The sequence below is a fragment of the Mixophyes fleayi genome, chromosome 4, assembly GCF_038048845.1.
Source record: "Mixophyes fleayi isolate aMixFle1 chromosome 4, aMixFle1.hap1, whole genome shotgun sequence".
Taxonomy (NCBI): Eukaryota; Metazoa; Chordata; class Amphibia; order Anura; family Limnodynastidae; genus Mixophyes; species Mixophyes fleayi.
Genome location: NC_134405.1, coordinates 232,358,286 through 232,375,952, shown reverse-complemented (window position 1 = coordinate 232,375,952; position 17,667 = coordinate 232,358,286). Strand labels below are relative to the sequence as shown.

General features: G+C 40.0%; 1 protein-coding gene across 1 annotated transcript in view; it reads right to left on the bottom strand.

The window, feature by feature from the left end:
- The window catches only part of HELB (DNA helicase B), a 49,494-nt gene extending 38,896 nt beyond the window's left edge, over nucleotides 1–10,598 (bottom strand). Inside the window, exons 1-4 of the mRNA XM_075209483.1 lie at nucleotides 10,318–10,598; nucleotides 5,370–5,705; nucleotides 3,377–3,576; nucleotides 585–1,448 (exon numbers count right to left, since the gene is read on the bottom strand). Of these exons, the coding sequence (XP_075065584.1) occupies nucleotides 585–1,448; nucleotides 3,377–3,576; nucleotides 5,370–5,705; nucleotides 10,318–10,579 (1,662 nt within the window). The 5' untranslated portion in view covers nucleotides 10,580–10,598. The remainder of the gene's footprint in view (nucleotides 1–584; nucleotides 1,449–3,376; nucleotides 3,577–5,369; nucleotides 5,706–10,317) is intronic.
- Between the last annotated feature and the right edge of the window lie 7,069 nt (nucleotides 10,599–17,667).

The window sequence follows — 17,667 nt, the reverse complement described above, 5'->3', positions numbered from 1 at the left end:
GTGATGAAAATGCATACTATAATCCTGGCTGCAGAATAACTCACCAACTTGATCACTATTTAAAGCTAAATTAGCCTACTTGTCCAGTATGGAATAGCTGGGGGGCAACCCTTCATCAAAAGAAACAGGCAAGGGCTTTCTTTGAGGTATGATCCATAAATACACTGCCAGATGGAATTAAGATCCAAATTAAAAATGCTTCCACTACAGAAGGTGGTATCCTACTAGAGGACCACCTACTGAACTCTAGTGAGGATATTCACGCACATTACTGAAGGTCACAAAACAGCAGCAACTCTGGAGCTGTGCACCCCGTCCTGTAAACAGCCATTGTAAGTTTGTTTCTCCCTTACCCCAGTTCTCCCCTTTTCCCCTCTGACTGATCTACCCTTCAGTTTTGACGTATAATAAAAACAAATGGGGATAAAATTTTAATCATATGTCAAGCTAGTACTATAAATCTATATTTCCCTATCCCAACCCTTTTTTTTTTGTACCTCATTTTCAAGTGCAATAAATAATAAATAAATAACAAAAACAATAATAAAACATAAAACAATAATAAAAAAAATCTAAGTCTGTACCTGATGTAGGGTTGCAGCGAGAAGGCCTGTTTTCTTCTTTAGTATAGAAGCTGCTTTTCCAGTGGGTGCAGTAAGCAAAGTATTTAGGTAACATTTTTCCTCGACCTCAGAGGTCATTGCACCACAAGTCCATTCCTCAGAAGCATCGAGGTCACCCTCAAAGGCCAAACAGGACTCTTTAATTTCATCATTGTCCTTCTTCATCATGGACATGAACACCTGACTTACCACTGTGGTCTTCCCGCACCCACCTTTCCCACTTATAATGGTCACTGGATTAGACAGAATCATTTTTACAGCTTTCTGTTGATCAACATCCAGTTTTGTTGAGTAAGTGGGTTCTGAGGCTGATGTACTGTCAGGCAGCTTTGCCATTTTGATCTGCTCAACAGAAGCATCTCCATGGCCATATATAGGGTTGCCGTTACTCACATGGGTATCTGCCTCCTTTTGTTCCTCTCTTGAAGGCCGAGCAATTCCAAATACATCATTTTCATCAATGTCCATATTCCAGGGCTTTTTCATGATCATCTTTTTGATATAGTCTGCGATATTTACTTCATACCAGTACAAATTGTACAGAAACACCCGCTGCTGCTCAACTATGACAATTTCATTATCTTTTAGAAACTTGATTGCTTCCCATGCTGCTTCAACAGCGGACATGTCTCTCGAGACAGCCTTAGTGAGATCTTGTAGCTCTACATAGGTGTCTCCTAGCTCCATGCATTTCTTCTTCAATTCACTGTAAACGATTAACGCATTTATCTGCAAATCAGGAATCTGTTCCAGGAGATCGTCACATTGAAGAAAGTTATCCCACGTTGCCTCGCAGCCACAAAGCTGTAGCTCCTGATACACCATCTACAAAAAAAACTATACATATATTTTGATGCAAAATATAGCAATTTTATATATACAAGGCCTTCTAAATAAACAACCTAAACGTTCCCTATATTTTTTAAAAAATTAAAAACGATATATTTTTTGTCCTTGTCTCAAATTATGCTCGTCATTCACTTTCAGATCTACATCATCAGCTTTTTATATAGCGCCACTAATCCCGCAGCGCTGTACAGAACACACACTCACATCAGTCCCTGCCCCATTGGAGCGCACAGTCTAACTTTCCGTACACACACACACACACACACAAAGACTAGGTTCAATTTGATAGCAGCCAATTAATCTACTAGTTTGTTTTGCCACATCCATTAATTATGGAATTCTGCTTCTATGTTGGTGGTATAACTCAACAGATTTGTAAAAGGGATCAAGGGGACCCAGTAAATGGCATGATGGTGCATGTCTCTGGTCTAGAGTCAACGGTGAAGAATCACTGCCATTTATTTAAGCTTCTCATGTGTATATTTGTAAAACCAGATGTTTATTAGAGCAGCTAAAAAAATATACTTAACATGTACCAAATAAGAGATATAAAGCTGCATATCTCTAAGCATGGAGTTTGAGGGATGAGACTCTTTGCTGCCAGGTTGACAGGGATGTCTATATCTCATGTGTCACTCTATGCAAAGACTTCAAAATATATTTGCACCAAGCCTCAGTCCTTAGCATAGGAGACAAAGTGAATGGATGGCATGGCACTACTGGCCTCAAGTTTAAACAGAAATCTATAGGGAAGAAGTGGGACTCTGGTCCAATGAAAGCTCAGTCTCCATAAACCAATAGAGTAAGAATGGGAGTAGATTTCTTGCCAATTAGACTCGTGAAATACAAATCTCAATATAAACAAACAAATTCAAGGGACATAGTGATAGGATAACCATGTACTTCAGACAGCAATAGACATATAGAACAGATTCAATGCTCAGCGATGAGCCGCCAAACATCACTGCAAAGTTCGGCTGAGTTCATTTCTGGGTACTACGGTACCCGAACATCACATATTTTCCTGAGCACCTCTATTGGGTGCCAAGAAAAATCTGCAATGGTACAGCATCAGAGTGTCTTTGCAACCATTCCAGAGGCATTCCACTGCAATGCATCATATACACAGACACTATTATCCATGTGAACCTTCTTTTAAAAGTCAACAATTCACTTTATGCAATTTTAAAAAGTTGGGGGATTTTTTGGGGGTCTAAACATTAGTTCTGGATCTTCTTTAAAGGGGTTGGCACATAATGTATTTATTTTAACTGTATTTCAAAGTGAGCATGAGCAGAAACTTTTCATGAAAGAATCTATTCAATTTGCTAAATGGAGTCTACCTAAAGGCATTACAAATGCATGTGCCCTTTTGATGTGCAGAGAGGGGTCTGTTATTAAGTTAAATTGAATCCAGTCATTGTCCACCTTTCATCATGATCTATTTATTTATATAGCGCCACTAATTCCGCAGTGCTGTACAGAGAACTCATTCATATCAGTCTCTGCCCCATCGGAGCTTACAGTCTAAATCCCCTAACATACATACACACAGACCGAGAGAGACTAAGGACAATTTGATAGCAGCCAATTAACCTACTAGTATGTTTTTGGAGTGTGGGAGGAAACCGGAGCAGCCGGAGGAAACTCATGCAAACACAGGGAGAACATACAAACTCCACACAGATAAGGCCATGGTCAGGAATCAAACTTATGACTCCACTACTGTAAGGCAGAAGTGCTAACCACTAGGCTTCATATATAAAAGGTGCATGTGTGAAATGTGTTTCTATATAAAACAAAGTTTATACATCATGTTTCATAGATTAGCATTTTGTTAACAAAAAGGAAAAACAACAATAGTCACAGGAACATAACAAAAATGTCAGTACAATGACACTTACTTTGCCAAACCCAAGTTTCCAAGGTTCGGTAGCCAACATTCTCTCAAGTGCAGATAGTACGTTGGGTGGCGTATTCTTGTAGGGCTTTTGTTCATGAGACTCTAACATTAGCAAGCTTCTCACTTTGTTCGGTAAAAGCTTTGGTAAATATCTCAATACCAGAGGAGTTTTCAATAGTTTCAATACAAATGCACCCGAACCTGCATAAATTATTGCAAATTTTTATAATGGCATGGTAATGATATAGCAACTTTGCTGTATAGGAAGAAGGTTTTATTTCAGAATACAAAAAAAAGAATACAAAAAAAAAGTTTGAATGCAGATTTACCAATTAGGAAAGATAAAAATAGTAGTGATAGAAGCTGCAATAATATCACTTTGGCGTGATTATAATACAAACTAATACATAACAAAAAGGTAAAATATATTTCTTCCTCACAGATGCATTTCTCCTGTAAATAAAGTTACATATTCCATGAATGTATCTTTCCAGACCGCTCGATGGTGGATGTAGGGTAATAAAATATATTTTTAAAATAAAGAGACACCAATTTTGCGCTGGTGCACTACAGGTCCCAGCAAGCCCAGCCTGCCATTAACAGTTTTGGCATGCTTGTAGTACTACAAGCACCAACATACCCATGCTGGCACTTTGGAAACCACAAGTGCCAGCATGTATTGGAACCCTGGGCGCACTGGGAACTGTAGTGCACAAAGACAAAATGTAAACAACACAGCTAATTTCCAAAATAATTTTATTGGAAAAAAATAAAAATCCCCAATAATACTGAACAAATTCCTGGTTCTTTATATGTAATCATTCCAATTGGTCCCCAAAAACAATACCTAGTAAAATTACTCTAAAGGTTGTAATGATTTTTTATTTTTCAAAGCACTTTCCAGTGGATTATTTTGTTTTTTTACCAAGCAGTGATTAATTTTAGTAGGTATTTTTTGGGGGGAAAATTAGGGACTATTGGAACAATTACAGATGAAGAACCAGGAATTTTGGTAAGTATTACTAGGGATTTTACTAGGGCACTAAAAACCCACCTGTTTCTCAAAGCCTACCCACCTTCCACCTAACCCTGCCTCCCCTCCTTTATACGCCAACTCACTCCCTCTGTACTTGTGTTTTGTTCACCCTCCCTTAGGATGTAAGCTCATTGAGCAGGGCCCTCTTCCCTCTTGTGTCCTTACCAGCTCTTCTGCTCCATCTCTACCGCATTAGCCTGCTTAGAGCTCCTGAAGGGTCAGTATTTTTTGTTTACTGTTCAGTAATGTAATACCCTGTACTGTCTACTGTTTGTGCATTGTACGGCGCTGCGGAACTCTTGTGGCGCCTAACAAATAAAGGATAATAATAATAATAATAATAATTCCCCCCCCCCCCCCCCAATAAAATTATTTTGACAAACAATGTGTTTGTGGTTTATTTACATATTGTTGTGGTGCACTACAGGTCCCAGCACTAGGATTAATCTGCTTGGGGGTCGTGTGTGTATGTGTGTGTGTGTGTGTGTGTGTGTGTCCTTTGAATTCCATCATTACTACTGTCGACAGACACAACATCAACATTTTAAACATGAATGAATCTGCCGTCAGTCTGACAGTCGCCGTATCATACCTAACCCGTTAGAACACAGAGTAGAATAGGGAAATCAGATGGGGACAAGTAATAGGAAGGTTTTAATAACAGTAAGTCAGCTCCTAGTTGTTTAGTCAACTTTTGAATGAAATCAAATAATCATGTTAATTCAGCTTGGCTCCAGGGCTTTCTATAGAAACTATCAAAGCAAGCAATATATTTCATCAATATTACAACATTGTTGGCTTAGCAAAAATGACACGATCCAGCACAGAAGTGCAGTAAAGTCACTTGACATAGAAAGTACAAGTTATTGCAATTGTGACAATATTACTGCTTGTTTTAACAATGTTAGCAGTAGCCAAAAGTTCCCAATGCATAAAAACAAAATAAAGCTGCACGTACTTGAATTCTCCATGTGTATTAAGATATTTATTTTGCATTCCACTGTAAATTTAGCCGCTAGTTCTTTCAGTCTGCTGAAAGTGACAGAAGGGGACTGCGGCAGCCAGTCTAGAAAAGCCTTTTTGTGCTCATCTGGCATGTTACATTCCTTTAGAAACAACGGGAGGATGGACTCTCTTCCTAAGATATCATCTTCAAGTATGTATGATGGATGTCCTTTTGCAAAGTACTGAGAACCACTTTGTTTCACATCCACAATAACAGACCACCAAGGATCCACAAGTAGAAAGAATCCTTTTACTAAATACTCTTTTGAGTCCTTTGTTTCAATTTTTACTAAAAGACAAAAATAATAGCCATTACAAAAATACACTACAATTTAACATATATCCCACATACAACAATTTAAACAGTTGTCCACTACTTCCCTTAGCTTGTTTAGTATGCTATACATAGCATATTAGCCCTATGTATTCATATATTCCAGGTGTCAAATATGAAGGAAATTAATTTAACTGCAATAAGACAAGATACACCCACCTTTAGTGAATTTAACTTAAGCCTTAAGGGTAATTTTTAATATAAAATTGCCCTACACGGTGACTTTAGTTTAATAGATACTCTTGCTACTAAAAATGCATCTAACAGTTTGGTTGTTTTTCCATTTCCTCAAACTTGCACTTCAAATGCTGCATTCCATGCATATAAATAACACACAACCCCTCCTTGCATTATTTGCCTGCCATCATAGTGCATGCATTGCATTTAAAATGTTACAGAGAACAGAAGCCCAACTGGTAGAGTGTGTAACTATGGTGGGAATTCAATTCTCAGCGGTAATTTCTTTTTAGCACCGCGGTAAGTGATTTTAACATGGTTTTCACTCATTCTGGAGCGCATTAACTTTACCCGTTATTCAAATCTATTTTTAATGCACCGTTTTGTTAGCGAAAACGTTCCCATCGCGGAAAAGTAGATTATCTATTGAAAGTATAGGGAGGGAGGGAAAAGCGTTAAAAGCTACTCAATTCTTTTTTAACTTGGGATGGTAAACTGTCAAATCGGCAGTTTAATCTCGTACCTTTCATGGCTGTGGAAAAAATTAAAAACATGTAAAACATATGTTTCTCAGTAATGTATCACATGAAAAAGGTGATTTTTTTTTTTTTTTACAAAAAATATGTAAAAAAATACTAAAATAAACACAAGAATCAATAATTAATATATGTATGTATTGATATGTATGTACTAATGTGTTTAGTGATAGTATAGATAATTGTATAATAAAAAAAAAAGTATAGTAAAAACAAAAAAAGTGCTGTTTGTAGATATTATAAAATAGAAGGGTGTGTAATGCAATACAAATATGTGCCAATGTATGGCAATGCATTTTTCTATTCTAGATGGCCGCGTTAAACCCTCCCCTCCATGCCCCTAAAAATTTGCATGCGGGGGTGGCGTTACCTGTTTTCAAACTGAATACCACGATTTTTAATGCTGCGTTAAGTAAAAAATGGCCGCGACTGCATGTTCAAACACGCGTGGATCGTTTTGCATTTTTTAAGGCAGCGTTAAAGAAAAAATCCACGGGGAATTGAATTCTCCCCTTATGACTCTTAATGTGTCAGTTTGGACATTTCTTTAATTAAAAAATTAAAGCAAACACACATTTAATATATAAATATAAATAACAATAAAAAGGTGGACTTATCCTTTAAGTGCAATCCAAAAATATAATAGTACTTGGATCAGATATTTTTATTTGTTCAACAGTTTACGAGGATCGGGAAACTAAACAATGCTCAATCCTTAGATTCAATATGATCTTCTGTTTAGTGATTTGCATTCGGACCTAGTGGCTTTGTTTTTATTAACCATTTAACTTCCACATATCATGCATGCCCTTGTTGACTTGGTTGGGACACTCCACATATCCTCCAGAACCCAATTCAAGTTGCTCACCTTCACATAAAAAGACCTCAACACTAACAGCCCTTCATACTTCTCAAACCTCATCTTGAAATGCTGTCCCTCACACCGTCTTAGGCTGGGTACACACTACAGGTTTCTCAGATGACTATTGGGTCAATCACCCGATAAACGACTATTCGGGACAATATCGCTTTAGTGTCTACACTTAAACCATGAACGATAATCATTCCAAAGTACAAATCGTCTTTTCATTTGATTGTTCAGCAGAACTATAAATATTGTACCATTGTCGTTTCAATAATGCAGTGTGTATGTACTCACGATCAGGATCTCCATAGAGTTTACAAAGTCATGATCTTTTCAACTGACTGCTACGACAATTGAATAACACATATCTGGGGGGTAAAATATTTAAAACATGTATAGTGTGTACGCATGAATCTGCATGCTGATTGTGACTTTTTTTTTTTCAGTCTTTGTTACAATCATCGTAGATAACACATTGGTCAGAAAATTCTGTAGTGTGTACCCAGCCTTAGATTCAGCTTTAACCTACGCCCTATCTGATAACTACTTCTCACTACTGCCTACAAGACTTCTCCCATGCCGTTACTCCTTTATAGAACACTGTATCAGGCGTGCTAAGATTCAGCCCCAGTCTTCAAATCTACTTTGAAAAATCACCTCTTTATTAAAGCCTAAACTCACACTATACCTCAAAACAGTTTCAATATTTATTCAGAACCACAGTCAATCCTCTTGTCTCAGCTGAGCCCTTTTCACACTTGAAAACAAAAGGTAGGGTGAGATTACATGTCTGCTTTTACTGTGTCTACCTTTTGTTCCTGTTTTATGTATGTTCTGTTTTACCCACTGTCCTGCATTGTTGCACCTTACTATAATGATATTATTTGTATTAAATAATAATTTATAGGTCCCATTCATTTCATTGAAATTCCATGTGTAGCATACAAGTCTATTGAAATAAATGTCCCATAAGAAGTAAATTTAAAAAAATACAGCACAACACTGATTAAAACTGTGTGTTGTATCCCTAATGCAGGGTTTCCAAAATCCAGTCCTCAGAGAGCCCCAACTTAGCATGTTTTCCATGTGTGCTTGTTTGAACACAGGTGTATTCATTGCGGACTGGTCCATAAGTGATCCTAATTACATCACTTGTGACCTGGAAAACATGTTCTGTTAGAGGGCCATGAAAACTGGATTTGGGAAACCTTGTTCTAATGGGCATGTAGACAATACGCTCCCATAGCGTTCAATAAACTTTTTCCAGTGTGATGACATACTCTGATGAAACTGGAATTGAACATGCAGCATCCCACAAAAGGCTTGTTGCAACACAAACATAAGCATGAATGCAAATACATATGGACACATAGAACACAATGGGTTTTATTTGTAGAGGAGTTTGCATGTATTGTACTTGGAGTAAAAATGAAAGATAGATGCAGCACTTCAACACCAGTGGGTAACCATAATAAGGAAACTCCATATAAATCATTGGCATCCAGAGAGTAAATTAATAGTAGTCTGAATAACATATCTGATAAAGTGGAGGGATACTTCAGTTTCAATGCTGTATTAGCTGAACTTAGAACACTGTCTCTCTGTGTCCCAGACAACGTTAAATTATAAGCTGAGCAGCTTACTGCATGACATTGTATGTATTGTAAATAATAATGCTTATTTTTATGTTCACTTTCTTGCACATGCAGGGGAGAGCTTGCACATTTTAGCCTTGGGGGCAAGACTCAACTCAGCAGCCTATTAAGAGCATTTTAAAGGGGAAAAAATGCAGGTGCCCCAGCCCAAAGTATCCCACTAAGGGACTGGCCCAGAGGGCAGATGCCCTCTGCCCTAGTGCACATTACAGCTCTAACTTTGTAATGGCCATTGGCTTGGTGTCTCAGTTCATACAACCTCATCCTTTTCTGAGCAACTGTTCCCACAATGGCAGCTTTTCTCCTGCTGCATCCACTACTTCTAGCCCAGCACTTTCACACAGATGAGGTTTCCTTTTGACACCGGTTTCTCCAATCCTCACTCTCATATTACTTAGCACCACATTCATTGACAGAAGAAAATGTCAGGGTAAAAGCAGCAAGTATAAAGAGGATACTATAGAAGTAGCTCAGGACAGAAGATGGTACCAGCAAAGAGGCACAGCAGAATTTACTCTACCAACCTTCATTACCAAGATCCTTACATGAAAATAACTCATCAGATATGGTTATACCTTTCATTTATTCAAGTAGTCTCCCCCTTCAGTAAAAATACCCTGCATGCCTTATGTGCTCTCTTCTTGGGCCTGATTCATTAAGGATCTTCACTTAATAAACTTATTTAAGTCTCCTGGACAAAACCATGTGACAATACAAGGGGTGCAAACTAGTTTTCTGTTTTGCACATAAGTTAAATACTGACTGTTTTTTCATGTAGCACACAAATATCAACTTTAAATTTCAGTGTACAAATAATACTTGATAACTTAATTTAACTTATGTGCAAAACAGAAAACTAATTTGCACCCCTTGCATTGTAACATGGTTTTGTCCAGGAGAATTAAATAAGAAGTTTCTCAAGTTAAGATCCTTAATGAATCAGGCACCTTGTCACTATACTTTGTTGACATTTGTGTGCAATTAGTTACAACAGGGGTTAGTGGGGGGCAGTTTATGTTCATCTACTTATTAACAGTTTTTCTTTTTGTACAATGATAATGTGAGTGTTAAAAATATTTTAGATTCTCTTTAATAAATAAACGAAAAAGAATTATATGACAATCCAAGAGCCTCGTAAGATCTAACTGTAATTATTGTATCACAAATGGTAACTTATCCGTCTGTGTTACTATCACTGACATTCAATGACAGGTGGATGAGACATTAACTGTATAAACTGCAGTATAGCGGGATGTGGCAAGGCCTGAATGTGGCACAGATGGGGACTAGATAGTAGCAGTCCGGGCGAGGTGACCGCAAAGTTCTATCTTAACCTTTGGAGTTCTGGGGAGCCCAGGAGTTGACCTGCTGCGCTCCGCCTTCAATTTCATCGGCATCCAGGAACTCAGGATCCGAGACCTCAGGCTGCTCCACATCGTCCTCCATGTCAGAGTCCTCAGCCTCTGCAGCATCATCTTTCACCGGCAATAAGCGACCCTGGAGCTTAATCCAGTCCGCACCCCGGCGCCTTCTCTTCAACTCCTGTAGCCTTTCCTGCCGACTACTCATCTTGGATTCTAAACAGCCGCCTAACATATAAGAAGTGACGTCACTACAACATCGGAAATGCTAGAAAAGTGTACACTCCTCAATATGTTATTGTAAGTGTCGCTGGCAAGAAAGTCAGCCATTTTGTTGGTTTGCTAAAGCCTCCTTCTCATGGGTAGTTATTGGGGTAAACGGTACGAACAGGAAATCAATATATTTTAATTTGGGTTAGTCACTGTTAGCTCACGTTCATACACAAACTTCAAAATCAATAATATTATATCTATGCTAAGCTTTTCCCAAATAGGAAAGGGTAAAGCAGACTATACATTGTTGGCAAGTATGATAATAATGGTTTTAATTATATCTGCTGGGGACTGTTGGAGTAAATAGGGACAGTTGGAAAGTATGCATTTACTGAACATAGTTATAATCTTATATTTTTGTATTTTAAATGTTCTTCTTTAATACTATTAAGTTGCATAGCCCAGATAATAATAACAGATAGTGAAATCTACATCTTGTATACAGAATAAAGGAAATTGTATCTGTATTTGACAGTTGGTCAGTTTTGAAAAATTGGACAAAGGACAAATATTTCCAGGGACAAGACTTTAAAACCTGGGACAAACGGGCCCTGTCCACATAGGCAAACCGAGGGGGGATTTCCTAGTGCCTGGAAACCCCCTTCCAAGCCTGGAGCACTGTATAATTGAGGTGGCTGGACCCTGCCCCCACTTCACACAGCTCTGCTTGAAAAGGGAGAGCTCCGTGCACCTAACAGTAGTGCATGCAGCATTGCCCATGTATATTATGGGGATAGGAAGAGTTGGAGAGCAGCCAAGCACTGTCTGAAATTATAGCCACGCCCCCATGCATGATGGTCATGCCCACTGGCGGCATGGTGTGGAAACCCCCCTCTACAAATCCTGCGTTTGCCCCTGGTCCATCTGTAAAAACAAGATCAAAATGTCGCATTTGCCAGCCTTTTTATGCATGTATGATCCTAAAAGGCCACTAAACCTCAATCATATGTTGCTTCATGTCAAGGCACTATTAAAACTTTCATAGGTATATAAGTAAAACCTAAACACATAACCCCCAAAAAAGTGCATTCCCACACATTGTGAGAACGGAAAATACACCACTTTTGTAGCATTATGTTCAGCTGCTATACATGTATACTCCCAAGCATCTATCTTTTGAGATCCTTGTTTTCACTACCACATCTACTGCAGTCCTCTTCATCCCAGTATGGAGATCACCAAACAGGTGTCCCTCCATATGGAGGCAGGGGCAGAACACTACATCACTGGGCCCTACAGCAATATTTTTTTGTGTGGGGGGGGCGGGTTCTTCCTATGCCCTTGCTCTCAGGGCTGCCATTAGAAATTGTGAGGTCCCTTCCCACGGCCCGGAGGAAGCAGTGGGGTGCCATAGAGCATGCAATCAGGGCCAGATTAAGGGAATGGGGGCCCCTGGGCTAAAGGGGCCCCATTCCCCCGTGAGCGCCCCCGTGAGGTCCCCCCAGTTAGCCATCCGCCGCCCCCCCCCCCCCCCAGCGCTTACCTCCTCCTGTAACTGTAGTCTTTCCTCACAAGATCTTCTCAGTAAGGAGATTACTGAGCGCCGCGGAAGGACTACAGTGACAGTGCTCAGCAGCATTGATTGGGCCGATGGCGCCCCCGCACCGATCAATAATGCTGCTGAGCACTTTCAAGGGCCCACTGGATGCCCGAGGCCCCTGGGCTGTAGCCCAGTTAGACCTCGGGTTAATCTGGCCCTGCATGCAATAGTGTATCCTCACAAAACTGAAATAAGCAATATGCCCCTTAGACCTCCCCACATGCCCCTTATATGCCCAGACCTCTCCATATGCCCCTTTCATGACCTTCAGACCTCCCCACATGCCATAAGACTATTTAAGGCGCTTTACATTTGTCTCAAGGCCTGCTGGCGCCGATGATCACTGCCACAAACTGCTTTAGCTTCACAGACTATATGTGAATCAGAAATAGTTCACAACTGGATCATTTGCCCCCTTAGGTCCCCTAGTCAGTCTGGGTCCTTTACATTTGTACCCTTCATATCCCCTTGATAGAGGCCCTATTGCCTGGGGCACAAAAAAATACCTAGTTACGCTTTCATGTTTGTACAATACAATAGTGATATAAACAATATATAAAATGGACATCCTACCCCCTCAAAGAAAAGTCTTCACCCTGATCTGATAAAAACTGAGAAACCTGTAAAAATTACTTTCAATATTACAGATGCTCTTTGGAACACCTTATTTCAGGAGTTATTTTGGCCATGTGCCTACTTTGATAGTAACATGAATATCTAGAGGGTTCACATAATTTATTTATTTATACATTCATTACCTAGGGTTTGTCAGCTATATCACACAATCTGTTAATTTAACATACATGGTCTCATCTTTTAAATGCTTTTTTTTATTTTGCAAATCATTTTTTAAAAATATTAAAGGGGGCCTGTAATGATTTTAAAGTTTGTCTTTAACTTATTGTTTTCATTAAAATTTGTATCCACTCTTATACATTGCTATCTCTATTTCTCCTTTGGTGATCTTTGCTGCCTCCTTGGTGACATTAGCTGCCATCGAACATGGGTACAACTACCCAGGCTCTTTCTTAAGTAGCGAGCATGACACTAAAGAAAAAACACAGGCTATGCACAGTTACTCCAAACTGACAGTGGTACTACAGCCTCCACTAGAACCAGCAGTGAAAGGACGCTCAGTTATGATAAATGGTGAAGGACAGTTTTGGTTACTGTTTTAAGAGTTCTACAGAAATTGGTTCATATTTCGTGTCTCCACCTACTGCTGTCTCTCCTCGTTCCAACCGTCCTACACCACCGGTAGCTACAGAGAAATGCCAGTGACTGCTCTATTATTTTTTTATTAGAGGCTCTTAATGCTGCTCTGTAACAATAGCCATCTGCATTTTCCCCACCAGTTTTTACTCCATTAACTTCGGTATCATATGTTTCCCACACTTCTTATATTGTTAGCTCATTTGGGCAGGGTCATTTTTACCTTCTGTTTCATGTTTTTTCTTTAGTGTCATGTTCACTGTAGAGTCTGGGCAGTTGTTCCCCATGTTCAATGGCAGCTGCTGTGACCAAAACTGCAGCAAATAAGAGCAAAGGAGCAATAGAGATGGCAATAGGAATTGCAATTAATACAAGTTGATACAACTTTGAATGAAACCAGTCAGTTTAAAAAAAAAACACCTTAAAATCATTACAAGCCTCTACATTTTTTCTTAGATTCCACTTAGAACTTTTAGGGCAAATTTGGTCATCAAGTAAATGAAACTGTCACGAGCACTAGGAGTTTTACCCAGAATTCACCAGGTGTAGCTACACTTACCAGAAGTGCGGACCACTGGGTAGTGTGGTGAATCAGTGGAACCATACAGTAGAATAGAGGAAAGGAATGTCAATAGTATAAATGCTGAGTCTTGGCACCGTGGAACTGTGATGGTACAGCAGTTTAGTAAGCAGGATAAAATGAGGAAAGAGTCCAAGTGCCTTAGCACGCAGGTAGCATATAGCAGGCCAGTACTTGATAACTGGATAACGTTAGGCAAAGACCAATCAACAATATAGTAGAAGAGTCAGCGACTTGCAGCTACAATACAGAGGCACTTGTAGACTTTAGTCCAGCTAATAGGTACCATACAGAGTAGTAGCTATATCACAAGGAGACATGAGTGGTCTACAGCTGGTAAGTTTCACCACGGATATGTAGAGAAGACTTGTCCAGCGCAGCTGTGTAACAGAAAAGCGTGAGTTGTCTGCAATTGGCAAGTTGTACCACTGATGTGAAGGGAAGACTTGGCCAGGCACAGGCATGGAACGGAGTAACGTGAGTGGTCTGCAATAGGCAAGTTTTACCACTGATGTGTAGAGAAGACTTGTCCAGGTGCAGGCGTGAAACGGAGTAACGTGAGTGGTCTGCAATAGGCAAGTTGTACCACTGATGTGAAGGGAAGACTTGTCCAGGTGCAGGCGTGGAACGGAGTAACGTGAGTGGTCTGCAATAGGCAAGTTGTACCACTGATGTATAGAGGAGACTTGTCCAGAAGCAGGCAGGTAACGGAGGTAGCGAGAGTAGTCTGCAGCGGGTAAGTTCTACTACCGATGTGGAGAGAAGACTTGTCCAGAAGCAGGCAGGTAACGGAGGTAGCGAGAGTAATCTGCAGCGGGTAAGTTCTACTACCGATGTGGAGAGAAGACTTGTCCAGAAGCAGGCAGGTAACGGAGGTAGCGAGAGTAGTCTGCAGCGGGTAAGTTCTACTACCGATGTGGAGAGAAGACTTGTCCAGAAGCAGGCAGGTAACGGAGGTAGCGAGAGTAGTCTGCAGCGGGTAAGTTCTACTACCGATGTGGAGAGGAGACTTGTCCAGAGCAAACGGATAACACGAGCAGAAACAGGAAACACCTCAGAGTCTCAAGGAATGAGAACCAAGAACAGGCAAAGGTAATAGGGCAACAGGTGCCTTAAGTACTGAGAGGTGATTAATTAACCAATGAGACTAGAGGCAAGGTATTAACAGTTCAGGGTTTCTGCACATGCGCAATCTTAGTCAAGATGGCGGACGGCCGCGGCTCAGGAGAGGCGCCGGCAGGAGCGAAAGAGACCCATGTCCTAACCTAGAGGCACTAACAGTCCGATGAGTGACAGAAACATTGCTAAATCTAGTGGCTGTAGGAGTGCACTTGGAAGAGGGAGGGGGGGGGGGCTTCCAGTTGCACAGAACCCACATTTGACATTTAAAATTAATCGTTCAAATGTTTATATTACTATCACAGTAGGCACACGGCCAGTATTACATTGTGCAGAAACGTTCTCCTCGTATAGGCTGCCTTGTGCCATCATATTCCACTCCTGGAATAAGGTGTTCCAAAGTTCTGCAACATACAAAGTAATATTTACAGGTCTTTCATTTTTACTTATTGGATCAGGGAGACTCTAGACTATTCTTTAAGAAGGAGCAGTTTAGTGATTCTATCAAAATAGTAAGACATGCAGGTATAACTAGGTATTTTTTGTGCTCCAGGCAAGTCTGAGTGTTTGTGTCCTACTGCACTCTGGCCCTTATTCATAGTGGAATGTAAGCTTAAGGGTAACTTGCGTTTCCTCATAGAGGAGGTGGCTCCAGACTTTTTATACAACTCTGAAATTGACCATATCTCCAAATAGCTGTGCCAACAATGCCTTCACTTTCTCTGGCCAGGAGCTGAGTCTCATCACCCCACTTGCCATGCAGACCCACAACCTGTCTGGGTTCAATGCTGCGGCCTACTGCCGCCAGCAGCAGCAGCAAACTTCCTCTTACAAGTGTAAACATTAGACTGTAATATATTAAGGATGGACATGAGTGATAGAATTTCAATCTTCACAGATATTAGTTAATTGTAGCAATCATTTGTGCTAATTATTGAGTGATGCAAGTGAACATGTATGTATGCTGTATTCAGAGTTAAAATTGTATCTGGATGAGTAGCAGAGGTGTCTGCTTGACAACAGACCTCAGATACTTACATCTAACATCATCATCATCATCATTTATTTATATAGTGCCACTAATTCCGCAGCACTGTACAGAGAACTCATTCACATCAGTCCCTGCCCCATTGGGGATTACAGTCTAAATTCCCTAATTTAGACACACACAGACAGACAGAGAGGGAGAGACTAGGGTCAATTTTGATAGCAGCCAATTAACCTAGCAGTATGTTTTTTTGGAGTGTGGGAGGAAACCGGAGCAGCCGGAGGAAACCCACGCAAACACAGGGAGAACATACAAACTCCACACAGATAAGGCCATGGTCGGGAATTGAACTCATGACCCCAGTGATGTGAGGCAGAAGTGCTAACCACTAGGCCACTGTTGTGGAGAGTTGTAAAATGAAGTACAGTTTTGACAGGTGGCATTTTTGCTTTTACTGAAATTTTATTTTAATTTATATCTCTATTGGAACTTATTTTTATATATCTTTAACCCCAAAGGAAAGGTGTTTTAGGTCAATAAAAAGCATAATTTACCCATATAGGTTTCTGATTACAATAGCCAGTTAAACCTTTTAAAGATTGAAATGAGCACAAATTACTCCATGTGTGCGTCCAACATTAATCTGGCAATCTCAATTTACATTTGATTGAGATAATTTAGTTTTTGATCAGGACTGTTGAAAATGACAGCTATGATTATGAAGTCATCATCACAGTGGAGTCTGTGTACTCTGTGTTTGTGTAGGTGTCCTCAGGTTTTCTCCTACAGTCAATTAATTTGCTGTTGACAAAAATGGACCTCACTGTGTGTTTTTGTAATAAAGAACTTCGACTATAAGGGGTAGGGATATAAATGTATGAACATTTTCTCTAAAGTGCTACATAACATGGTGGCTGTATTGTTTGTTCATTATCTAATATAAGCTAATTTGATTTACCTTGAAGCAAAGTAGATAGTTTTGAAGTGTAACCTTATTTTGAAAATTTACAGTGCACTGTAAATTAAAAAAAAAAAAAAGAGAGAGATTTTTTTTTTTACTTACCCCGCAGTGGAAAGCATATGCGTTCCAACAACAGGAAGTTCTGCATTTGAAACGCAAGTTTGCGTTCTAAATGCCGAACTTCCTGTTGTTGGAACGCATATGCAGAAGTTAACAGCCGAGGGACCGGACACCAGGTAAGTTCACCCGTGTATAAGCCGAGTTGCCTTTTTCAGCATACAAAAATGCGCTGAAAAACTCTGCTTATACACGAGTATATGCGGTATATGTTATGGACATAATTGTTAAGTTCCTCCCCAGTTCTACAAGCACCGGATTTTACCCGGAGGTTCTTCCTCCAAACTGATGCTTCTGGTGTTGGCTTAGGTGCAGTCTTGTCACAGGAGAAGAATGGAGTAGAAAATCCTGTCCTGTACCTAAGTCGTAAGTTGCTTTCAAGGGAACAAAAATATGCCACTGTGGAGAAAGAATGTCTCGCCATAAAATGGGCTACAGAAGCTCTGCGCTATTATCTCCTAGACAGAGAGTTCACCTTAATAACAGATCATGCACCATTGAGATGGATGCAGAACAACCGGGAGGTAAATGCC